General features: G+C 48.9%; 8 protein-coding genes across 8 annotated transcripts; 4 read left to right on the forward strand and 4 right to left on the reverse strand.

The window, feature by feature from the left end:
- Positions 1–31: 31 nt before the first annotated feature.
- BU24DRAFT_11106 (P-loop containing nucleoside triphosphate hydrolase protein) lies at positions 32–2,558 on the reverse strand. Its single transcript, XM_033520793.1, has 4 exons — positions 2,389–2,558; positions 1,205–2,286; positions 979–1,156; positions 32–926 (listed from the first exon to the last, which is right to left on the reverse strand). The coding sequence occupies exons 2-4, from the start codon at positions 2,228–2,230 to the stop codon at positions 79–81; spliced, it is 2,052 nt and encodes a 683-aa protein (XP_033389266.1). The 5' UTR covers positions 2,231–2,286; positions 2,389–2,558; the 3' UTR covers positions 32–78.
- Positions 2,559–2,850: 292 nt separating this feature from the next.
- Positions 2,851–5,031, forward strand: BU24DRAFT_416589 (uncharacterized protein). The gene is made up of 3 exons (XM_033526497.1): positions 2,851–3,342; positions 3,407–3,875; positions 3,937–5,031. Exons 1-3 carry the CDS (start codon positions 3,145–3,147, stop codon positions 4,767–4,769), a joined length of 1,500 nt encoding a protein of 499 aa, XP_033389267.1. The 5' UTR covers positions 2,851–3,144; the 3' UTR covers positions 4,770–5,031.
- A 59-nt stretch (positions 5,032–5,090) lies between these two features.
- Positions 5,091–8,313, reverse strand: BU24DRAFT_337758 (uncharacterized protein; the record flags this gene model as incomplete). Its single annotated transcript, XM_033523104.1, has 4 exons — positions 5,091–5,318; positions 5,369–5,587; positions 5,633–7,885; positions 8,038–8,313. The coding sequence occupies 4 exons, from the start codon at positions 8,311–8,313 to the stop codon at positions 5,091–5,093; spliced, it is 2,976 nt and encodes a 991-aa protein (XP_033389268.1).
- Positions 8,314–12,590: 4,277 nt separating this feature from the next.
- Positions 12,591–15,111, forward strand: BU24DRAFT_11261 (drug resistance protein). The gene is made up of 6 exons (XM_033520813.1): positions 12,591–13,256; positions 13,336–13,455; positions 13,511–13,745; positions 13,804–13,844; positions 13,904–14,337; positions 14,404–15,111. The coding sequence occupies exons 1-6, from the start codon at positions 13,005–13,007 to the stop codon at positions 14,978–14,980; spliced, it is 1,659 nt and encodes a 552-aa protein (XP_033389269.1). The 5' UTR covers positions 12,591–13,004; the 3' UTR covers positions 14,981–15,111.
- BU24DRAFT_446054 (uncharacterized protein) lies at positions 14,998–16,768 on the reverse strand. The gene has a single exon (XM_033530741.1). It carries the CDS (start codon positions 16,641–16,643, stop codon positions 15,243–15,245), a length of 1,401 nt encoding a protein of 466 aa, XP_033389270.1. The 5' UTR covers positions 16,644–16,768; the 3' UTR covers positions 14,998–15,242.
- Positions 16,769–16,797: 29 nt separating this feature from the next.
- BU24DRAFT_487450 (uncharacterized protein) lies at positions 16,798–18,332 on the reverse strand (the record flags this gene model as incomplete). The annotated part of the gene is made up of 4 exons (XM_033533454.1): positions 16,798–17,745; positions 17,792–17,975; positions 18,033–18,137; positions 18,189–18,332. 4 exons carry the CDS (start codon positions 18,330–18,332, stop codon positions 16,988–16,990), a joined length of 1,191 nt encoding a protein of 396 aa, XP_033389271.1. The 3' UTR covers positions 16,798–16,987.
- Positions 18,333–19,971: 1,639 nt separating this feature from the next.
- BU24DRAFT_469682 (uncharacterized protein) lies at positions 19,972–21,602 on the forward strand (the record flags this gene model as incomplete). Its single annotated transcript, XM_033532625.1, has 2 exons — positions 19,972–20,334; positions 20,383–21,602. The coding sequence occupies 2 exons, from the start codon at positions 19,972–19,974 to the stop codon at positions 21,469–21,471; spliced, it is 1,452 nt and encodes a 483-aa protein (XP_033389272.1). The 3' UTR covers positions 21,472–21,602.
- A 1,219-nt stretch (positions 21,603–22,821) lies between these two features.
- On the forward strand, positions 22,822–23,513 carry BU24DRAFT_403996 (iron reductase domain protein; the record flags this gene model as incomplete). Its single annotated transcript, XM_033525613.1, has 2 exons — positions 22,822–23,114; positions 23,177–23,513. The coding sequence occupies 2 exons, from the start codon at positions 22,822–22,824 to the stop codon at positions 23,511–23,513; spliced, it is 630 nt and encodes a 209-aa protein (XP_033389273.1).
- Between the last annotated feature and the right edge of the window lie 240 nt (positions 23,514–23,753).

Here is a 23,753-nt window from a genome sequence, read left to right on the forward strand (position 1 = left end):
AATGTATGGCGTTGACACAGGCTATGGAAAGCGATCAAAAAATAAACACAGAAGGATGTCCTTGGCTTCCCACGATTTCTACCTGTGCCCTTGTGCTTTTGCATACTCTTCATCGGTATGTCCACGCGTGTGGACCAAATACTCTTCAAATTCATTGACAACTTCCAAAGCCTGATCGAAATGTGAATAGGCTAGATGCTCTTTTCGATATCGCGCTAATTGCCTTGCAGTATTAAACACATTTCGGATTTGACGGCCATTCAAATTATAGCGCGCCAGCACATCGAGCTTGTCCTTAATTTCCGTATACTTGACTTGTTCATCGCCCTGTAACAGATCTCGAAGGAACATATGCCACACCTCCCATCGTCCGTTCTCATCGAGTGATGGATAATGCATGGCCAGCTGCACTCGAGACTTGAAAGCTTCATCAAACGTGCCGACGCGGTTCGAGGTTAGGATAAGGATGCCCTCAAAATATTCCAGGACACGAAGGAAGACAGACACTAGCGCGTTTCTCTGGAGGTCGGTTGGCGTTCGTTCCTCGAGGAACACATCAGCTTCGTCAAGAAGAACAACGCATTTCCATAAAGTTCCAATGTAAAGAACCGATTCGAGATATTTCTCGACACTCTCTGCGTCCGTGCCGATGTCACCACACGTCACTTTATACAAAGGACGCTCAGCGAATTCAGCAATGCTCTCAGCAGTGAGAGTCTTGCCTGTGCCTGGACCTCCATGTAGGAGCATAATGAGTCCATTTCCTTTGCCTTCAACAATGTCAGCCTTGTTGGTATGAACCGGTGTAGTATGCACCGTTATGAGCGCTTTGATAATCTCCTTCTTTTGAGCCTTAAGGACAAGACGTCGATCAAATGTGTCGCTACTCCATGTCACCGACCTGATCTGATCGATGAGTAAAAGGCCTGACAGCTAGTCAATATAGAAGACTGAACGTGAACATGTAGCATATCTTACTCCACTTCTTATCATGAAATCCGTACCCTCGTATATGTGACGGTAGTAGAAGTACGAAGGTTTCGTTGGGTGGTTGTTTCAACTTCTTAATCCCCTCATCTTCTTCATCACGGGTCTCTTGATTGACTGGGTGTAGATTTCGATACGTGTCCATATCGATCATAAAACGATTGCTTATCTTGTTGTTTGTCAGCATTAAGTATCTCGAACTTTGATGATGACATACAGCACGAAGTTCATATGATATTCCTTTGTACTCATAATCGACCAGAGTGCGCTCTCGATAATTCCAGAATTTAGATCCTCTCTGCTCCAGGCGAAGACGCTGACCGCTGTTACTGTACCTTAATGGATATATCTCCAATGTCTCTATCCGAACTTCCTTGGCATTTGAGGGCCAATGCACGGTAAAACGCTGCTTGGATTTGAAGAACTCGCCATTGAAATCCCAACTAAAACAATCGATCCTCACAGTATGCGATTCGATGGCTAAATTGGTGATTTGATATGCTAACGGCCCAGTACTTGTATCGCGAACAACAATATCGCCAAGACTGAACAGTTTGCAGAAGTGGACTTGACCGACGGCGCCTTCAGCGAATTGTGCAGTAGCCTGGTCAAATTCATCGCCTCGAGATTCTCGAATATAGCCAACAAGCACCCTTAGCTGCTCCAGCTGAAGTGAGCTCAGAATATCACTCTCTCGCGATATGAAACTTTCGATGATAGACCTGGCGTGGTAGAAGTCTAAGATCGGTGCAACATTAGATCCGTAAATTCTTTTCGAGAAGTACTCAGGATGGGCCAAACTAATGGCTGATAGAGAATTTTGTAGATCGCTTGATACGAAAACGATTATCTCACTCATGATCGAGGCATAGTCACCGTCCTCTTGGAGTAGAGAAAGCCGTGCGTCCACGTGCTTCAGAAGTTGCGCCACGTTGTCTGGTAGGGGCACCTTTTTGAATTTGTCTTTGATAGCTTCGTGGTATGCACCACAATCGTAAGATTTGACAGCAATGAAAGATATGTGGGGATTTTCTTCGGCGAATTCCCTACTGAAGATGTCCTCAGTGAAGGGTTGTGTTCCATGTAAGGCAGTTGTTTTCCAGTCCCCAAGAAGTAATCGAGGTACATCCTCGTAATAGGTTGAGATATGATCCCGATGTCGAGAACAGGTGACCTGGTGGGCAACCAAATAATCCGGTGGTGGAAAGTCTTCACTCTCGTCGTGAGTTTTGGCTTTCTTCATCGGTTTATAAAGCGATTTGCCTGATTCGTTGGGGCGCTTCGCTCCGGGAAATGGAACTGGAGATTGGATATTCTCATCTTGCGATTCATCGATACGGATTTCCATACTCTGCCAAAAGCTCATCAGAACAAGCATGCCATATTTGGTTAGATAATGACTCACTTCTTGCAAATCACTGGAACTTCTGACCTAAGTAAACGCTCAAAGTCACAGAAGCAATGGGCAGAGGTAGGTATGGCTGACGAATTCTCGAACCCTCTTCCTTCTCGATTTGAGACGAACCTGTTTGTTTTAATTGATGAAATATGACTGATTTCTCGAAGAGGGCTTGGTGTTCCACAAGAGCCTCCAGGCAACGAGGCTGAGTACTGTGAGCTGTCACCAAGTACAGGGGTTGTGGGAACCGCATTCTCGTTATTGGGTTTCGAAGCGCGTGCCACGTCAACTCACCGGTGAAATCACTCAGCCTCGTACCACCCTCCATTGGAAACTCGTACACAGGGGTGAATAGTTGCTGAGCCTCCTTAACTTCTGGTAAAGTTATGATGACCCACAGAGTTATCAACTATCTAAGTGCATTGCTATCCCTACTGCAAAGCTGAAGTTGAAAACCACTGACAAACAGTCTCAACATCTCAACCTAATGAAACAAATCCCTTAATAACCATATCGAGTCATGCAAAGTACCGAAGATGATGCAGGGCTTACCGAATATCGTTTGATGCTTCGATCAAATTATGCCCCAGATGTAGAAATGAAGTAACTCAATATCACCGAGGCCTGCAAACTTGCATTTCGTTAATTCTACTAGAGACATTGCCAAAGAGGCATACGAACAGGCTCGTCGAGCTTTCGTGGATGAACTACAAAGAGACCAAAAGGGCGGAAGTCTTGTCTTTGATCCAGCTGCTCGAATGGAGGATGTGTTTTCGTTCATCGAGAAGACTAAACGTCAATATGATAGCGAATCACAGTCCAGGCGTGGGGTATTTCGATGGCTGGGGAAATTCTCTGCTCGACTTATGTACTATGGGCAGGTGTTGGATGTGATAGCGCAGCATCATCCTGAATATGTTGCACTAGCCTGGGGAGCAATCAAATTCATCTTTATGGTAAGTCAACGAGCCTAAACAACTTATCATTGAGAGATACTGAAAGCTCACTCACCATATCCAGAGTATTTTGAATCATTCGCAGCTTTTAGCAGAATTCACTAAAGCTCTTGCATGTATCGGGGATGCACTTCGTCAAACCAGACTGACGGCGGAATTGTATCAGACCGATGCAATCAAGGAAGCGATAGCGCAACTATACGCTCATATCATGCTGTTTTTCCAAAAGGCTATGAGATGGTACAACCGAAGTTCGGTGGGCCGTGCTGTATCCGCAATTTTTGAACCGTATGAATTGGAGTACAAAGATACGGTAGAGCAGATCAAACTATGCGCTGAGACTGTAGAAGATATTGCAAATGCTGCAAGTCGAGCTGAAACCCGAGACATTAATATCACAATCAACCTTGTCCTAGCTGAGATGAGGAAAAGGGAAGTAAAATTAGCTTTGATGCAAGAGGAGATTACAAAGACCAGATATGCCCAGTGCAAGATGGAGGAGGTGGTTAACAGCACGCTTTTAGTAGCCACAAGTGAGTGGTTCTGACGCTGAAGGAACAAGTGACGAATAACTAAACACTGATACCTCTCTAGCTAACAAAACGATCACCGAGCGGATCGACGGCAACATCCAAGACATGACACCACGAATACGAGACATACAGTTCTCTCAGATTCTTCAGGCCTTGGACACTCAATCGTCTTCCCGGGGTGCTTTACCTCTTCTGCAATCGATTACTCAGAGAGCACGTGCCAGCAGGACACCGCACATCGACTCGACGGAAATTCTTCGTAGCCTTCAAGACTGGTTTTCGGCTCCTAGATCTTCGTTTTTTGTGGTGAGAGTTGGTACAAGAGCTGAATCAAGGGCAAGAGAGCTGGCTGGCGATGTCATTACGCTCTTGCAATCGAAGGATCAACCGGTGATCTGGAGACTTTCGTCCATGAGAGGGGTGACCGAGGAGGCCACCGGAACTGTTACTAGCGTCATCAAAGAATTGATCTCGGAAATCTTGCGACTGGACCCTTCTCTGATCAATAAACATCCAGATGAACTCAATATCAGCCAGTACCTTGCAAATCACAGCGAAACGGAGTGGTTGAATCTCCTTCAGAGATTCTTAAGCCGGCTGGGAAAATGCTTCATCATCATTGAGGCGCACGATCTCTTTCGAATCAATAAGGCGAATCAGGACTGGATGATATCGTTTTTAATGCTGTTCCAGCAACTATTGGGCCACGGGGCGTGTTTGAAAGTACTGGTTCTGGCCTATGGCACGGGAGACATGGCGAGTCTCAAGGATAACGAATGCATGGTAAAGCACCTGCGGCCGCCGACAGTAATACCTGCCTCGCGGAAACGCGCCGTTGTTGCTGCACACAAACGATCGGAACGAGGGTGGCGGCGAATGCAACCGAAGATATGAGGAATGATCAGACTTTGGTCCGAACTTTGTCTGTTTTATCAGTCGTTGAGTTTACATAGACTACCATAATGTGCGACATTGTATGCCTTGGTTACTCTAGTTATCAATTATTTGCAAGTGGTGTGAAAATACCGAACTGCATCAGACCAAGAGCGTTCTATCTCACCTCATTTACTCGCGATAGCTGGTAGTGAAGTTACATGCTATGTTGTGTATGGAGTTGCGATCGCGGGAATCTACGATTCGTACGTGGATTTGAGCACATGTAGTTTGCAAGAGATGTTGTGGTCACAAAATGGTGATGCATTCGGTTATCTCTGGCTACTTTTTTGACTTGGGCTTCTCTTTTGACTTTTTGGAATCACCGTCGTCTTTCTTTTCTCCTTCTCCTCCTCCTCCTCCTCCTTCTTCTTCTTCCTCCTCCTCTTCATCTTCCGCTTCATCCTCTTCATCGTCATCATCCTCATCCTCGTCATCGTCATCATCGTCCTCGTCCTCGTCATCATCATCCAGGTCGGAAACTTCCTCGCCAAGTTCCTTAAGACGTTTCTATTACTTGTTAATCGTAGATCAATGCATGTTATGTCCAATGTGCCTACCTTATCTTTTGTCCTCTTCTCCTCAAGATCGCCGAGAACCACGAACAGGTCGTCCAACTCAGTCTGTGCTGCTGCTCTCGCTTCTTCTTTCTCTTTAACCTTGACATCTGCCTTTTTGAGTTTGTCTTCGGCATCCTTTACTTTCCACGTCTGATCTTGTATCTTTGCCTTTAGTTCTTGGATCTCCGCTTTGAGCTTCTCGTTCGAGGTTTCCAAAGACTTGATCTGTGCCTTCAACTGAGCCTTCTCCTTTTCATGTGAGACTTCAAGGGACTTAGAATTTTCTTTCGATAGGGCAATCTGCTTTTCGCTCGCTTCGAGATTTCCTTTGAGGCTCTTGATCGTCTCTTTTATCGTCGAGATTTCGTCTCTGGACTTCTTTTGAATTTCCTCAAGCGTACGGATAGTCTGGAGTGATTCTTGTTTTGAGGCATTCGCTGCTTCCAATTGTCTTTCCAAATCTACTCGGGCCCTGTTGAACTCATGCAGCTTTTCGTCATGCTCCTGTCGTGCCTTCGACAATGACAAAGTAGCTTCTTTAGCCGCCTGCTGAATCTGGTTGTTGAGTTTGTTCACCTGGAGATTGTGCTTGTTCTCCATATCTAGCATGGCTTGCTTTTGCTCACGTTCAAGTTTCCTGACATCCGTTTCATGGTTTCGGTGCAAGTCATCGTTGATTCGTTTTATAGTGTTCAACTGCGTAACAGACGATTCTTGTGTCCTTCGATGATCGGCCTGTTCCTGGTTGAGCTTCTGTTCCATGGTTAAGAGATCCGATTGAATCTTCTCAATAGTTTGGTTCTTTTCGTCTAGCTGACCACGAAGCGAATCTACTATATCTCGGTCGATGCCATCATGGGATTGATGTTGCTCAATATTTGGATCTCGGTCGACGGCTCGCGATAACCGACTGAAATTGTCCTTTAGGAAATCCACGAAAGTAGCGTCGAAGAAAACGTCCGGAGACGACCCAGTCGATGGGCCTTCCCGAGAAAGAACCTCGAAGTCTCGAACCAAGGGGTGTTGACGTAGTTGCGAAATGGTATCGAGATACTTCTCACGTCCTAAGCTATGTGTCAAAATAGGCTGTAAATCTCGCCGCGGCACTGGTGAATCTTTGGTTGAAAATTCGTAGATGATGCCGAGAAGAACTGCGCACAACCCCTTTATGACGATATGGTCATTTCCGGGCTTCAGAGCGACCTGCACTAGACTCTGGAGGCTGCTGGCTTCGCCCAAGAAGTCATTAACGGCAGCAGCGTCTTCGAAGAGCCATATCGACAGGAGCATGAGATACGCTATTGATATTCGCTCGTCCTCACCCAATTGCAGACTCGCTATAAGATTACCAGTCACGTTCTGGATGCACGTAACTACTTCTTCACCGTTTTCGGCATCACCCTCGGCAACCTGCATTAGGAAGTCCTTTGCATCTCGATCTTCGAAGATGAGATGGAATACCAGTGTAGCTGCGAACCAAACTCGATAGGGATCAATAGTCTGTGAACTACTGGAGCCAGCAAGGAGCGTAGACAGGGTATTGGCGGTCTCATCCTCTCCAGACATGTGCCCATCGACAGCTCGTTTGAGGAAGTGTACGCGAGCTTGCATGAAATTGTGGAAGTAGGCTTTGATACATTCGCAAGCAGAGAATCGAGCATCGAACAGCTCACTTGGTGCTGGGCTAAGGGCTAGATCAAGCAACGCCTCAATCACATGGACAGTTCCTGCTCCATTCGGCGTTGTTGCACCATTTGCCGTTGGCTTGACAATGGGTTGTACCATTAGTTCGGCGAAGTCTTGTTGGATAGCGGGATTGCCCCTAATGATGTCCGCACAGGTGTTGATTGCCTCTACCTTAATCGGCATCGCCGTAGAGTGATCGAAAGCTAGATTGAGGACCTGTTGAAGAAGGCCGTGCTTATGAAAAGCTGTTTGGTTTGCTTTGGTGCTTGTGCTGCCTTTGACAAGGAACATGCGCATGATAGCCAAAAGCCCCCAGATGTTCTTATCACTTTGAGGACTGACCCAATCATCCTCTTCCTCATTTTTTCGAACCTTCTTGGAATTCTTGCCCCCCGGCAACAGCGATGCAAACTTAATCACGCCCCCCGTCTCCCGAAAATTCGTTTGGTTTGATGCATTGAACCGGACCAAATTGGCTAGAAGGGACAGGCAATCCTGAACGATAATTCCGCCTTGCGTTAAGGACCCATCAGCTTCAATCAAATTGAAAACCCTCTCAAACGCACTTTCAAAAACGAAGAGTTTTTGAAGTTCGGAGGAAGACTGCGACAGATCATTGAGCAGAACGAGACCCGCGTTGTGAACGGCATCCCGGGGGTCGTCCAGGGTCGCGACAAGCCGTGGTGTCCCAAGTGGAGCTGTAAGAATACACTCTTGTGTCCTATCCGGCCTTGCATTGTAGATAGCTTGTATCAATTGGAGGGAATATAAGCGGGAAAAGAAATCTGGAGTTTCGAGTAGGTCGAGGAGGATAGTGATATTATCTTGTCGCTGTATAAGCTCAGCACAGGCGAGAGACACTTGCTAAGAAGATATACCTGAGTGAATTCGTCCGCTAGCCACAACGCTATCTCATCCGAAGCTTCTGGCTGTCAAGGTGTCAATTGATAGTTACCATGTTCTCTTTTCCAGAAACTACTCACGCTGTGTTCATTCGGATTGAAGAGCATTATAAGCGTCTCTAACACAACTTTGATAGTATCGACATCTTCGGCATCCTTGGTGAGACAAGCTATCAGGCCACGGAGAGCACCAGATGCAACAGATGCGGGATATTCTTTGGCGAAGCTACGTAGCCCCAATATTGCAGCACGGCGGTCTTCAAGTAGGGTGGCACTTGCCAGCCGGCTACTAAGGGTGCTGATTGTGTCTGTCGCCGTTTGTTTGGCCGGAGCCTGCGATTCGAGCATGCGCAACATTCCGACGGAGGTGTGCAATTGTGATGTGTGATTCGATCAGGGACACATGGCGAGCATTAAAATGGTTCGAGTCTGAAGGGGAGTGCCGTGATGATGGAGAAGTATTATGCAGTATGCTATGGAAGCATTGGTAGGTCAGCGACTGTAGAGACTTGGGGATGTCCTGGATTCTGAAGCAACGTGGAGAAATGGTGTATATATATGCGGATTTCCGAGCTGCCAGCTCCCAAGGTACACGTAGAATAGGATCCATACACAGTAGATACTTTAGCTCGTGATATGGAGCAGGCATTCCGGAGCAGGCAGACGCTTCGGAGCGGGCATTCCGGCATCTGGCGGATCAACATTTGGCCGAAGCGACCTGCGTCACTAGCGCGGCTACTCCCCAGACTTTCTCAAAGAGTTCGAAGGTGATTCTCCATCCCCTCGACGCCTTCAACCAACTTTCATCCCGAGACGTCGCTTCGATCTGCGCACTCCCATTTTCGAGGGAACTGCGCCGGACTGGCCAAAACAGAGGCGCTCTCACCGTCATTTATTGCCATATTCTTCATCAACATCATCATCTCAAGGTATATCTCGCCTATTCACGCAGCTCTACCAAAACTGTAATTCCCTTCCCACCAAGCAGCAAGTTGCTGTATCGTATTGCATTCGCGCTCTTACCTAGGAGTTGCAGTCGCCTGTATATACTGTGCGCTCTACGGCTGTTATCTAGTGTAGTATTTAACAAGATTTCAACCAAGTTAGACAGAGCCCGTTTGCTTACGCCCTCCAAGTTTCTCCTAGTCACACTCACCTTTCAGTCGCAACTCCGCTCAGACGCGTGTCACTAGTCAATTCATCCACAAAGGCCGTTGAGCTACCACCGCCATCATGGGTGTTCCTGCCATGTTCCGCTGGCTTAGCCAGAAATACCCCAAGATCGTGTCCAGCGTCATCGAGGAGCGAGCGAAGGAAATAGATGGCCAGAAAATCCCGGTCGATCGCACGAAACCGAATCCGAACGGAGAGGAATTTGATAACTTGTACCTTGATATGAACGGCATTGTTCACCCTTGCTCCCACCCAGAGGACAGGCCCGCGCCGAAGACAGAAACAGACATGATGCTGGCTGTTTTTGAATACACTGACCGTGTAGTTGGCATGGTCCGCCCACGTAAAATTCTCTATCTTGCCGTTGATGGTGTTGCACCTCGCGCAAAGATGAATCAACAGCGTTCACGCCGTTTCCGTTCTGCCAAGGAGGCAAAAGAGAAGGATGAGGAAAAGGCTGAATTTCTCAAGATGCTCAATGCGCAAAAGGCCAGCCGTGGAGAGGATATCACCTCCCTTGAGCAGGTTGTAGAGAAGACTTGGGACTCCAATGCCATTACACCAGGCACACCTTTCATGTTTCTCCTTGCGGAAAGTCTTCAATATTGGTGCGCTTACAAGTTTACCACTGATCCAGCCTGGGCGAACTTGAAGGTCATCATATCCGATGCCTCCGTTCCTGGTGAAGGTGAACATAAGATCATGAACTTTGTTCGATCCCAGCGTGCTATGCCAACCCACGATCCCAACACTCGCCACGTCATCTACGGTTTGGATGCCGACCTTATCATGCTTGGGCTTGCCACGCATGAACCGCACTTTCGCGTCTTGCGTGAGGACGTATTTTTCGATTCTGGAAAAGATAAGAGCTGTGCGCGCTGTGGCCGTAAAGGGCACTTAATATCACAATGCACCCATCCAGACAATGGTGTCAAACTCTCAGAGGAGGAAGCAGCAGCAGAATGGAAAGAGACTGAACACCCCCCCAAACCATTCATTTGGCTGCACGTGAATGTCCTCCGCGAATATCTTGCTATAGAGATGGAAAGCCCTCAACGGAAGTTTCCATACGATCTCGAGCGCGCACTCGATGATTGGGTTTTCATGTGTTTCTTCGTTGGTAACGACTTTTTGCCTCATCTCCCCAGTCTTGAGATTCGAGATCAGGGCATTGACACGCTCCTCAGCATATGGCGAGACCTGGTCCCTTCCATGACTGACTACGTGACGAAAGACGGCTTTCCAGACATGGTACGCGTTCAACAGATCCTGCAACAACTCGGTAACCGAGAAGCCGAAATCTTCCGGAAGCGTAAAGAGCACTCCGATCGCCAGGATGCAAAGCGCGCGCAAAGGGAAGCCCAGCGAAGTGGTGGTAGGGGTGGCCGCGGCGGCGGGCACAATGGTCCTCCTTTCAAGCGCGTCAAGGAAGACACGAATACTTATCTCAATGCTGGTGTGCCTTTCTTCTCGCCAGAGGACGCGCAATCAAATGCTGTCCGCAGCGTTCATAATGACATGTTGTCAAACAGAAACCAGGACAACAAATCAGCAGCCTCCAAATTGAAAGAGTTGATGAAGGCTAAAGCTGGTGCACCCAGTGACGGCGCGCAGTCCGCAGAATCGTTGCCCGAGGCTGAGGAATCCACCTCATTGGGGAAGCGCAAAGCCGATGCGATAGAAGACTCTGACAATGGAACCCCTGGAAGGAACACGCCAGTAGTGCAGGACGCCCCAACTCCCAAGCAAAACGATACTCCCGAGGATACGATTAAACTCTGGGAGCCCGGTTATGAGGAGCGATACTACGAGCAGAAGTTCCATGTGGCCCCTGACGACATTGAGTTCCGCCATAAGGTTGCCCGTGAATATGCCAAAGGCTTATGCTGGGTCTTGTCATACTACATGCAAGGCTGTCCCTCCTGGACATGGTACTTCCCCTACCACTATGCGCCGTTCGCTGCCGATTTTGTTGGCATCGAAGATTTGGATCCTCGCGATTTCAGCAAGGGTAAACCATTCAAGCCCTACGAACAACTCATGGGTGTACTTCCAACTGCTTCGAACCATGCCATTCCAGAGCCGTTCCGCATTCTTATGTCCGATCCGAACAGTCCTATCATAGATTTCTATCCCGAAGATTTCCCTCTTGATCTGAACGGTAAGAAATTCGCTTGGCAAGGCGTAGCTCTTCTGCCTTTCATCGATGAAAAGCGTCTCCTCAGTGCCATGAACGAGAAGTATCCCGAACTTTCTAGTGATGAACATAAGCGGAATGAAATGGGCCGGGAAACCCTCATGTTCTCCCAACAGAACGAGCTCTTCGGGATCGTCGAGAACGAGTTTTATCGCCTAAACAAGCAGAAACTGGAGATTGATCCAGAATACAGTGCGAAACTTCACGGACACGTTGAGCCACATGATGTTTTCGTCATTGACAGTCAGTTGGTACCTCCATTCGATACTGACGACAGCGAATACGACTCCCTCCAGGACGGGTCTATAAGGTATGTTGAATTATCGTCCCCAAGCGTGCATGTGCTTACAAAATATAGGGTCTACTATGAGATGCCCAAGCTCAAGGCCAAGAACGCCCACAAATCGGTGCTGCTGAAGGGTGTCAATATGCCAACACCAGCTCTTACGGAAGATGAGAAATCTTTCATTCGCCACCGCAACGCAAACGGTGGTAGAGGCGGCCGAGGTCGTGGAGGTTATCGTGGCGGGGGTCGCGGTGGATATGATAATGGAAGAGGTGGTTTTCAAGGAAGAGGTGGGTATGACAATCGTGGCGGATATGGTGGAAGAGGTGGTTTCGACAATGGCCGTGGTGGTTACGGGGGCCAGGGACCCCCTCCCCCATTTCCCCCTTTCCCACCACCACCAGGTCTGATTCCGGGTTGGAATGGACAAGGCCCTCCTCCGCCTCCTCCTAACTTCGTTCCTCATGGCGGCAGTGCAGCGCAGTACCATGGCCAACAGCGCCCGAATTGGTTTCAGCAACCCCCCGGTCCCCCTCCACCGCGTCATGCTCCTCCCTCGAACGGCTCCTTACGCGACAGCAACTATTATCGGCCAGCCAACGAAATCTTGGGCCATGATCCACGCAATTACCCTCCCCCAGGAGGTAATCAGGGTTATCAGAATGGAAATCGTGGGAATCGTAACGATAACCATCGCTCGAACTCAAACCGCGACTACAACAACAAAAATCAGAGGCGATATTAAATTACCTCCACAATAATGAGATGGTTCATTCTGTCAGGCAGAGTTGGATGAGCATTAGGGTCTCAGGGTTATCAGAACCAAAGCAATGTCACGACTAGATTTTGTAATATTAGTGCTATGTTTGTTAAAGGGTAGGCGTTACAGGTGGACTTCTGTCCGATTCTTTAAGCTTCAGTAATTGTACAAAGTGAATAAAAGCGACATAGTCAGGATACACGTTTTCGTTGTGGTGAAATGCAAAATGTGATCGATACGTATGATTGAGGGACGAGTAGCCAACATTGGCATGGAAATGGAAATATCCTGCGTTAGGAGTGGCGGAAAACCCTTCCCCATTTCCATACGAAGACCCACATCAGCCCTTCAAAACGATCCCACGCCATGTCTACCAAGGATGGCGAACAAGGGCCAACCCGCTAACACATTGTCCCATTTGTCGGCTTCCTTCCGCTTACCAATTATCTGCTTGGTTGCGCAGAGAGAGGATCCTTTTCCGGGGTAGCATTGCCCCGCGTAGAGCAAATGACTGCAGCCGAAATGCCGTAGGATAAAGACTTAGGCGATCCGTTTCCACCCCCCGAATATCCGATGTTTTTCTTCGGCCAAATTTGTTACAGTCACTCAATAACTTCTCAAGTCTCGACACCATGGCCGGGTCGAACGAGAAGGGTGGAGAGTTGAGGATGTTGGCGCAACAAGAGAGCAGACACTCTGCGCTGCAGAATGAAGCCGAACTTGTTCAATCGCAGCACCCTCTCAGTCAGAAGGATGAGAAAGATTTGGAAGTCAATGCCGTAGCGGATGATGAAATTCTCAGGGAAGACGACAGCGGATTGCCCTTTTCTAAAGCGCGCTGTATCGCCTTGGTTATTACAGTAACATTAGCTGCGATTCTTAACGTGAGTTCAAGAATTATTTCATTGAGTACTGATTGCCCCTGTATTATAGCATCCGTGTGCTAACCATGGTACATCATAGACCCTGGGTGTGCAAGCATCCGTCATTATCCTACCTACCATCGGCCATCATCTTAATATTCCAGAGAGTAGACAACAATGGATAGTCAGCGCTTACAATCTCACTTTTGGTTGTTTCCTAGTATGTCGATTTTCTTGTGCCCCCCTCGATCTCCTCTCTGACCAGCTTTTCGCAGCTATTATGGGGCCGCCTAGCAGATGTCTACGGCAAAAGATTGATCTTCCTTTGGGGATCTGTTTGGATCACCGTGACATCGATAATTGTTCCTTTTATGCCTAATGAGATCGGGTTCGATGCCTTCAGAGGACTGCAAGGCCTGGGTGCTGCAGCGATGGTGCCAACGGCCTTGGGCATTCTAGGAACGACGTTCAAGCCCGGAAAAGCGAAGAACTATGCATTCTCTTGTTATGGTAAGGATTCTTTCGAAAACCCAAAGATCATAAATATCAGAACTGACCATATGTCTAGGCGGTGGTGCACCTCTAGGAGGAGCTCTAGGAAATGTCATTGTACGTAGTTCTATCTACTCTCACATTCCCACATCCAGTAACTAACAACAACTTCATAGGGAGGTGTGGTAGCAGCCTACCTTGACTGGCGCTGGGTATTCTGGATCTTCGCCATTCTAGGTGCACTTATCACAGTCGCGGGTTACTTCGTGATTCCACTTCCGCCACTCCAGGAAGAGCCCATCAGCATGCGACACAATGTTGACTGGGTTGGTGGAACGCTCGTCACAACGTCAATCCTCATCCTTCTGTTCGCTCTGACCGAAGGTAACGTCGTCGGATGGTCGACCCCGTGGGTCCCTACTCTCATCGCGGTATCCTTTGTCATCCTTGCAGCATTCGTCGTTTGGTGCCACTGGCTGGAGAAACGAGGCCACCGGCCTCCTCTGATGAAGGTCTCCATCTTCAAGAACATTCCATTTTCAGCGGCCAATATTATTATGCTTCTATTCTTCGCATCGTTCAACAATTTTCTTATTACTGCAACATATTGGTAAGATTGCACTTGCCCCATCATCTGCACCTTTTGCCCTCCTCAAGTTTTGACTTATCAATGTAGGTTTCAATCTTACCAAGGACTCTCCATCATCCAAACAACCCTCCGTTTCATCCCCAACGGCATCACAGGTGTCACTGTAGCTTTCATCTGTGCCCATCTGCTCGCGCGCGTTCGCGGCGACTTCATCTTGACATTCGGCACGATCGCAATCTCACTTTCCTCCATCCTCTTCGCTATTCCCATTCCTACCGACACTACCTATTGGGCCTGGGCATTTCCGGCCCTAGTCCTCAGTATCAGCGGCGCAGATACGCTCTTCCCCATCCTGACGCTGTTCGTCGCGAAGACTTTGCCCGCGGAGGACCAGGCGCTCGGTGGGGCTTTGATCAACGCTGTTGGACAGGTCGGACGTGCCATTGGTTTAGCTATCACGACGGCGATTCAAACGGCTATCATTGCGAAGGAGAGGGGGGTTTCTGTGCAGGAGGTCGGTGATGGATTTGGTTCTGAGCCGGGAGACGAGGCTCTTAAGCTTGGGTTGAGGGGTGCTAGTTGGTTTAATGCTAGTATAGGTGTGATGGCTTTGGTCGTAGTGTTGTTGTTCTTCAGGGGTGCTGGCAAGGTTGGAAAGCATTGAGTCAAAAGAGAGACATTATTGAGGGACAAGAAGGGAAAGTTGTCGTAATATTAGAGATATCAGACGAACGCCTGGCCCAGTCTATATACCTTCCGCCATGGTAATCTAAAAAGGAAAATATGGAATCGCAGTCGTTATGCAACCCTTGGTATCTAATCTTGGTATACTCTTGCATCCTTGAGTGTTTGCAATTTCTTCCCGCTATGCAATCATGCACGCTATTCTCGTGTGTATATATCGACTTGCCTGTAGACTTTCTCTCTCACATCAAGCTAAATGATCGTCTGTGACTGCGAGCACGTTCGGGACTAGTCTCAATCTCTTGCCTGGGCTCTTCCTCAATCCCATCATCCCGCATAAACGGATCGTCCGGCTTTTCGTCCTCCCACCCGAGCAGCTTCATCCACCCCTCACACACCCTCACTCCATGGCCCCATCTCACGCCATCCCAGCCCTCTTTCCGCATCCCCTGCACGAGCAACCACGCACAAACATGCACGCTCCTCCTCGCGCTCGTCAGACTGTGAACCCTCCCATCCTCCGACAGCCTCACAACCATGGAGTCCTTGAGGTACCCCACCATAACTCCGCTGTCATCTTTCCGGGCCCTCTTCCGCCCAGTCAGATACGGCAAGCTGCTCAAAGCCGTATGCAGCCTTGCCTTGTGGTTTAGCACCAGGGCGTCCGTTTCGATGAGCCCGGATGACAGACCGTAGACGCCCCAGCCGAAAGCCTCCAGGGACAACACCGCATGAGCTGACAGGATGTTGTCGAGGAGCGCGATGGTGGTCTGCCAGAGTGCACTGAATACCCTGAGGTCGTCGTATGCGGGTCCGGCGGGCTGGGCGGTGTGGGATGCGTCCTGCGCGGCAGAGAGACTGCTCGCAAAGCGTGTTGGTGTCAGGTCCGGCGGGGATTGGGATGGCGGGAGGGACTCTCGGTTGAAGATGTTGGAGGGGATCGTGGCGTGGGTGTGGAGTTGGCAGAGTCGTTCCGTGTGGTGGAGGAGGAAGTGGAAGCGTGGGACGGGCGTGAGGGATTGTGCGTGTTGGAGGATGGCGGCCGATGATGATGATGGCGATGGCGGAGGTCGGTCCGTGTCCTGAGTTTCTGGTTGGGAGGCTCTTGATATGTCGGCCTGTATGGGTGGTGAAGGTTGTGTCTGCCCACCTGGAACGATGGCTGGTTTACTGGGTCCTGGCAAATCGTGCAGAGGAATCTTCGGTACATCCGTCTCTTTGAGCCATTGAACAGTCCCGGTCACAGGGCCGGATTGGGAGAGTGATCGTGAAGGGCGCATCGTGGCTTGATTATGTAAATCCAATGCGTTCAATGCCTCGACGAGCGAAGCATGTTGGGTGAGCGCATCATCTGCGGATAATGTGCGCCGTAACGGAGTGCCAATGGTTTCCACGAGTTGAAAATTCGTCTCTGTTGAATTTTCTGAATCCCAGTGAATTTTGGAAGCATCAGACGGTAGCGTTGGCTCCTGTGCCAAGTTGTTGTCTTGAATGGGCTCGGGAGGCATTGTCACGTCACTGTAGATGCCAACATCGTCGTCCAGAAGTTTTCCCAGGCCATCATCTGGAGGCGGAAGCGGAAATGTGAAAGACGGCAATGGCGGTTTGCCACTGCCGTCTTGCGTTGACCGAGAGGTCGGCATGGCCCTTTGTGTTGGTAGGTATGTCGTTGTCGTCGTTTGTCGCAAAGTTGGTAGGACTTGTAGCGCGCCGGCGAAGTTTATAAGCGGATCTAGCGAGCGGAGCAATTGAAGTGATGGGAAGCGAGTACGAAAAACAAAAAATAATGTTGAGGATTGATTTACCAAGCAACGAGAAGAGAGACCGAGAGAAGAATATATGCACAGCACTATACCAAACGGTCACGCGCATAGAAGCAATGCGAATGTTAACGAAGTTGAGTATCGTGATGTGGCGATCACGGGTTCCCCACTGCGCCTCATCTGTCAAAATGTGGAAATTCATCAACAAATCATCAGTTCATTCATCATTTGCCTCGATTAAACCCCGACAATATGCTGCCTCGCACGAAACTATGCCGGAAACTGTCCCTTAGGAACAATCGGGGAGGCTCCTCGTCGAGCTCTACTAGTACACTCAGATCGACTCGAATGTCGCCAACACCCTCGCGCGTCTCCACGGGTGTGCCTCTCATGCTATCCTCACTATTCTTCTTCTTCATCTCTGGCTTCTCTAGTATTGGAGGCCCTGATATAGTCGTTGAAGTGCTTCCTTCTTTGCTCGGTACCAAATCCGAAAGCCCAATCTCTCGACGATATCCACGATGCTTCGGTCCACTGCGCGAAGGCCGTGATGGGCGATCATAGTGTCTTATATGCGCTGAAGTTGGGCTTGAAGCCAGTCCGCAGTGGAACATGATGTTCTGAAGAAGAGGCCGCAATGTGGCAATGGAGCCCGCAGTGATGCCAATGCCAGGCTCAACCGTTGACCATATCGCTACATCGGTTGTAGCCCACAGAAAATCCTCCCCGTCATTAAGAGTATGTATATATTGCATTCTCACAATCGTTGCTGTACTGCCAATCGCTGCGAAAGCCAAGAGGCCAGCAACCAGCGCTTTGGTCTTGGTCTTCATCTTCAGCCCCCAGACGATGAAGAATGGCAGAATGCCGAATCCCCAATCTGCAAACGCATTCAACGCCCCAAGTGCATACGTGATGCCCAAAGTTGGGCCCTTTGGGATACATTTGCCTGAAGCGGGGTGGTTGTTCCAGAATTCAGAGACTGCAGTCGTGAGTAGAGGCGCACCAATACGGACAGGAACACTGACCTGGGATGCACTGGAACATGGCAAGGAATAGATAGCAAAGACCGAAGAGAACAGTTCCAAACATCAGTATTCGAATGCACCATATGTGCCAAGGCCTGATAGCTACTCGAAGATAGAAAATGCCGAGCGCAATCTTCAAACAACAATTGCTCACCACATAGAGCAATTCACAAAGATACCAGAACTGCGGCACATCAGTATGATCATGCTTGTAATCGTTGCTGGGCGAATGGCGGCCTACCAGAAGTGCTGTTCTAGTGTCGCTATCATCCAAATCCCATCTGTGTCTTCCTGTTCCGTATATTGCTGCTACTATCTGAAAGACGACATACACTGTGAAGAAGGCCTAAATTCAAATGGTTAACGCTGTCGGGGGAATAGGATACATCGAACGAACCAGAGTAACCGTCATCCACCAATCATCGCCACCCCATGACTTGCGCATCACTGCTCGTACGTAGACTCTCAAGCCTACGGTGAGCCATGTCAATAGGAAGAACAGAATTGCTACCGCGAGCACTTCATTCCTTCTATCATCCATAGTCGTTCCCTGATTGCTCCTGACAAAGTCATTCGTTCCCACTGCCTAGGCTCATCAGCTCGTTGCTCTGATCGCACATCACGGAGGACGGCCAGAACTTGAGTGTAATATAGAAGGCATTATAGGAGGACACGGCCTAGATTTGTACCTATCCCAGCTCCACGGAGGCAAGTTATGGTTTGGCTAGTCGTGTCTAGAGTTTTACCTTCATGTCTGCTATCCGGGAATAGCACCATGTTCCTCATGATTTGCATGCTATCAACACCGGCAATCCCTCTCTCACATCCCTTTCCATGAATCATGCATGGCCCGCGCCGCGGTTGATTCGTCGCTCGGTTCCTAACTAATTACGCCGAACTAACGGTCCATCGATTGGTGCATTTAGGCCAGACTCTGGGGAGGCGATCATGGACGGCTAGATTCCCGACTATCGGACTAGCTCAGGATTTCTGCGACATGGACAAAGTTTATCAATAGCTACCAACCCAGCTGTCTTGACTCTTGACAGCCTTAACAGCCCCTGTGAGGTGGCTTCACATCTGCCGTCGGCACCTCCACTGCGCGAAGTAATCTGCACATGGATCGTCGGGGTGGTGCTCCGTCCGGATCATCGAACCAAACTTTCACACCACCAAAGGCTAGAGAGGATACTTTGGTTAGTGCGAGAGCAGCCTCGCAGATACGAGTAGATTCAAGTAAACAATTGTAACTCGTGGAAGGACTTGCGTCAACAAGTTCACATCAGCTTCCAAGCACGGGTGGCGATACCAATTGGGACTAACATCCTAGATTGGTGCAGTGCAAGTGCAAGGTGTTGCTGCTGCTGCAGAATATCGTTTTCCAACCGTCACTTTGAGCTATCTCGTGCACTAAAATCATGCACGAAGCCGCTACGGCATTGTTTCAGACATCTCTTTTAACTCTAATACTGCAATCACAAGAAACTACGTACAGGAGCCATCGTCATTTTTGTCGTCCGCATTGCATGCCGCAGCTTTCTCTGAATTTGCGACGAATGCAAACATGCGCATTGTAGGTACAGTGAGCGTTGCTCAAGACATAGGCGTCCCGTGGACCACAGTGAGCCCAATACTGCGCGTCAGGGTCCTGGCTTTGTCGCTGGTGAGGGATGTTTGCATAATTCGGTGGTACAAAGATCATCGCTTGATCCAATAGAAGCGGAGTTTGGCGATTTCCTCATTTCGGCCACTCTGTATGGTCCCGTTCCAGCTGCGCTGGTCCGTGACTGTCAAACGAAAGACACACGACGTGTTCTACCTCTTCTTAGTGACCCAGAGGTGTATTAGGCCAAAAGCAATTAGGCGGTCTATGCTCCCCGTCATCTCACGCATGCTCATTGATCTGTTTTTTCTTTTTACAATGCATGCTCATTCACAGCCAAGGCAAACAATCCCAGTGTTCAAAGGGCTGTGGGTCTACATTTGTCAATTGTTCTACCATTTGTTTCTGTAATGTGTGACCAACATTGATTAAGCATGGCCTATGCTGCCGTTACCCAATATAAAGTGGTGTACCGACCTTTTCATCATCATAATCACACACTATCCTACCCTGTACATCTCTATAACGTTTTCACCCCTTTCACAAGATTCAAGGTAACTCAATGAACAATCTAAGCATGGCAAATCCAGCGGCGACAACGGCTTCAGCAAGTCAGCAAGATGAGCTTGCAGACGGAGTCCGTTACTATATCGTTCGAAAAGGCGCTGTCATGGTCCCACTCATTCCCGCCGATCGACTGCCCTGCGAGCTTCTGGGTGTTCCACGACAACTTAGCCACCAACAAATATCCAAACAGAAATTGGAATTTGTCGCCGAAACCTCTGAGCCCGCTTCTCTGCTCCATATGCACAGTGTTGGATCCGCCCAGTCATCAACACCGAAGTGTCTAGCTCCAGATCATCTTGTCAGGACTGAGGCATCAGAGCGCGATCCTCAGAAGCATGTGGAAGTGACCCCTGCACACGTGAGTAGATCACTGGTAAGTAAAGAACCTCCTTGTACCTTCAAATGCTTACCAGTAATCCAGTCTCCCATCGATAGTCAGGGCCCTATATATCCTAAGGATACCCATCGCTCGGCACCTATCCCACGATCGCTACCCCCCTCAGGTGTCGAGCCTGACCCTTCGAAGAAGGAATACTGCACTTACTGGATACGAACCGGCGAATGCGCTTACACTGCTGAGGGATGCAAATTCAAACATGATATGCCCAGCATGAACAAACTTCGTGAACTCGGGTTCACTAGACTTCCTCTATGGTGGAAGGAGAAGACTGCTGTTCGACTTCAGCAGCCCTGGATGCAACGACGCCTCCATGAGAGCAAAGGAGAGCGTCCTGGCCAAGCACCCGCTGCTCCTGTTCGACACCCTCTTTTCAAACATATACTAGACCGTCAGATGAAGGAGATCAACGTTACTGTCACCAAAAAACGAGAGAACGAAAAGACAGATAATGGTGCAGGTCAGAATGCGTCGAAATCGCAAGTACCGAAACATGAACACGACAGAACGGAAAAGGTAGTCAACCTCATTGATTTGGAACCTGTAGCGCCCCCGCCCAGCCCGTCTTCAACGTCTCCAGGCAATACGCCATCTCCCATTGATAGCGACTCCGAATACCCAATCAGTTCTTGTTCGTCATCTGATACTCATGGTCCCCTGTCTCATCAGGGTTCTCGCAAAGATGGAATGGCCACGAAGTCTTCTTCAAAACAACTTGGGTCAACTGTCGCCACAGACGTCAGCCAGAGGAGAATGACAGTATCCCGTCGAGATTCTACCACTTCAAAATATTCGACTGAGTCAACCCATGTTCAGCCTCCGCCGAGATCGAAGAGCGGTCCACTACGACATACCTCGGAAGCCAAAACCAAGAAGGCCCACAAAGATAGCCGCCCAGCCTCGAACGACTTACCCCGGGGCAAGGGCGGCCTAGCCGACTCCAAATATGCAGCCACAGCTCCTGCATCGCGAAAGACGAAGGCGAAGAAGAAGTCCACGCCAACTCGTGAGCCCATGCCTCAGTCCCTTGCAGAGGAGATCGACAAGGTCACTCGCGAGTACTTGCGAAAAGAATGGCTCCGTACGCAGGAAATCGGCAGACTCGGATTGTAGCAGTGCCACCTCTGAACAAGCTGCATGAGTTCCTCTTGATACGTTGACGACATCGCGCTCCCTCCGCATCTAGTATCGCATCGTTCAAGATCATCCATATCATATTTCCGTTATAAAGGGTTTCATTTTAGAGGGTTCGAAGGCAATGGCACATTCATTATGAGGAGTTCTGGTTCTCGTTCATTTTCCTGTATACATCAGATAGACTAAACAGTTCAGCAACACATACTTAAGTAGGATCGATACAAAAGGTACATGAATAGAAATATACTGCATTATTTCCGCGCCCTTAATGTTTTCCTAGATCTACTTCATCCATACAGGACATTGTTTCTGCTGACGGCATCTCACAGTGACGAAAGAATATATACAACCTCACGGACACTTTAAGCCGGAGCATTAACAGAAAAAACATGCTATCGAGGTTGATTCCGAAATTATTCATCTGAAGCTGATTCGAAGCGAAGGACTAGAAATTTGCGCTCATTGGTCCACGAACTTACCACCAAATTGATCTGCAGGCTAAAGTGCAATATCTCCAAATTTGAGTCTGAAACGATGGGGAATGAGTGGTGATCGGCAGTGTTGAACGTCATATTTTGAGGCCAACGCAAGCAGATGCTTACATCTGGCTTTTGTCACTCTATAAAATAAGTCGAAAAGTGGCAATCCAACAGTATGAGATGGTTCAATTGTCTTCTTACTGTGCAGCAAATATTCAACTGTACTCCGAATCCCCCATTCCACCCGCAATCTGCACCCGGTATCCGCCACCTTCCCCCAATCTCCAAAGTTCACGGCAGAGCACAGGAGCAATCTTCTCCCCAATTCGCAAAAACCTTGGCTCGGGGAGCCATCCCAGATTTGCCCCTGCGCATCCCATGCGATTGACCAATAACGAGACCCGTATTGTAGATGACCCCATTTAAACGCCAATATCACCGTCGAACATCACAGTGAGTATAGCAGGCTTTACATTGGTGGCTGATGGTGGAATTGAGAGTTCCAGTGAGGGGTGTAATCTGGATGTTGGGTTTTGGAGTGACGGGATGAACTGGAGAGAGCAGGGAATGGGCTTGGAGGACATGGGAGAGTGGGAGTTTCGATCGAGTTGAGGAAGCGGATGAACGAATAGCATAGCGATTTTGCGGCAGTTGGTGTGTTTGAATCCCCGGTACAGTGCCGAATGTGATGCTTTCTGGGTTCTATAAAGGCGGCAGAGAATGAGAAAACTGGGTTAACACATCCGCTCTGGAAGTCTGTCTCAGCCATTGCATCCTCAGAATCTTGAGCGCACCTATCGATATCTTATAGTTCCATCTTCAGAGATCGTCAGAAAGATCAGGCACAATGAAGCTGAGCAGCCTTCTCTCCCTTTCTCTTCCTCTGCTTGCAACTGCACAGACTGCAGCTCCCTATACAGATGCCAAATCAGGTATCACCTTCAACGCCTACGTGACCTCCAACTATTTCTTCGGCCTTGCTCTGCCCGAGAATGCGACTGGGTCTGACTTTATCGGGACGATTGGAGGCAAGGGAACCGGATGGAGTGGTGCTAGCCTAGGAGGACAGATGAGAAATAAGCTTTTGGTCTTGTCGTGGCCGAATGCCCAAGCTGTCTTGTCCAGCTTCCGAAAGACAGCGTAAGTGGACATACGAAGGCTCCAATGTTTGTAGGAAAGAACAATTGACTGACGGAATAAAGCCAATATGGATCTCCTGCGGTCGCGACCGGAACGTTTACCCAGACTCCGATTGCCAATGGAACTTATGTTAACTCTACACACTGGACATACACCTTCTTATGTTCGAACTGCATTCAGACCGATGGGACAACTTTCAAGTCATCGGATACAACGGCGAGCATTGGATTTGCCTTTAGCGCTACTGCTCCCACTCAAAAAACGAATGCTGGTAGCGCAGTCTCGAAGCACACGTCGCAGGGGCTGGTAACGTTCGATCTGACAAAGGCGAAGAACGCCAACTTCGCCACCTGGAAGTCCTGGGCTGCCCCGAAAGTCGCCAGGGGCTTTGAGGCGTGATGGATTCTCGTATGAAGAGGGTAACAGATGTTGAGATGCTGTAGAATATCCTCGATATGGAAGGGTCATTACTCACAAGCAAGCCGGTTGCTCTTTGCTGGAAGTCCAAAATTTCGCAGTACTATTTTTACCCCAATTCATTCCAGTGCTACCCCAAATGTTCGTATTATCAGGAGACTCGTGTGAGCGATCGCAAGTCGCGACCTGGATTTGCCATTAATCTCAGCCGCCTCGTATGTC

This window comes from Aaosphaeria arxii (genome assembly GCF_010015735.1).
Source record: "Aaosphaeria arxii CBS 175.79 unplaced genomic scaffold BU24scaffold_1, whole genome shotgun sequence".
Taxonomy (NCBI): Eukaryota; Fungi; Ascomycota; class Dothideomycetes; order Pleosporales; genus Aaosphaeria; species Aaosphaeria arxii.

Coding starts and splice junctions, on each gene's coding strand:
- BU24DRAFT_11106 (XM_033520793.1), bottom strand. CDS start 2,230: ATGAAGAAAGCCAAAACTCACGACGAGAGTGAAGACTTTCCACCACCG. Junction 1,157..1,204: donor TATCATATGAACTTCGTGCT/GTATGTCATCAT, acceptor ACAAACAACAAG/ATAAGCAATCGTTTTATGAT. Junction 927..978: donor ATTTCATGATAAGAAGTGGA/GTAAGATATGCT, acceptor ACTAGCTGTCAG/GCCTTTTACTCATCGATCAG.
- BU24DRAFT_416589 (XM_033526497.1), top strand. CDS start 3,145: ATGGAGGATGTGTTTTCGTTCATCGAGAAGACTAAACGTCAATATGAT. Junction 3,343..3,406: donor CAATCAAATTCATCTTTATG/GTAAGTCAACGA, acceptor CACCATATCCAG/AGTATTTTGAATCATTCGCA. Junction 3,876..3,936: donor CACGCTTTTAGTAGCCACAA/GTGAGTGGTTCT, acceptor ATACCTCTCTAG/CTAACAAAACGATCACCGAG.
- BU24DRAFT_11261 (XM_033520813.1), top strand. CDS start 13,005: ATGGCCGGGTCGAACGAGAAGGGTGGAGAGTTGAGGATGTTGGCGCAA. Junction 13,257..13,335: donor CATTAGCTGCGATTCTTAAC/GTGAGTTCAAGA, acceptor GGTACATCATAG/ACCCTGGGTGTGCAAGCATC. Junction 13,456..13,510: donor TCACTTTTGGTTGTTTCCTA/GTATGTCGATTT, acceptor AGCTTTTCGCAG/CTATTATGGGGCCGCCTAGC.
- BU24DRAFT_446054 (XM_033530741.1), bottom strand. CDS start 16,643: ATGCCGACCTCTCGGTCAACGCAAGACGGCAGTGGCAAACCGCCATTG.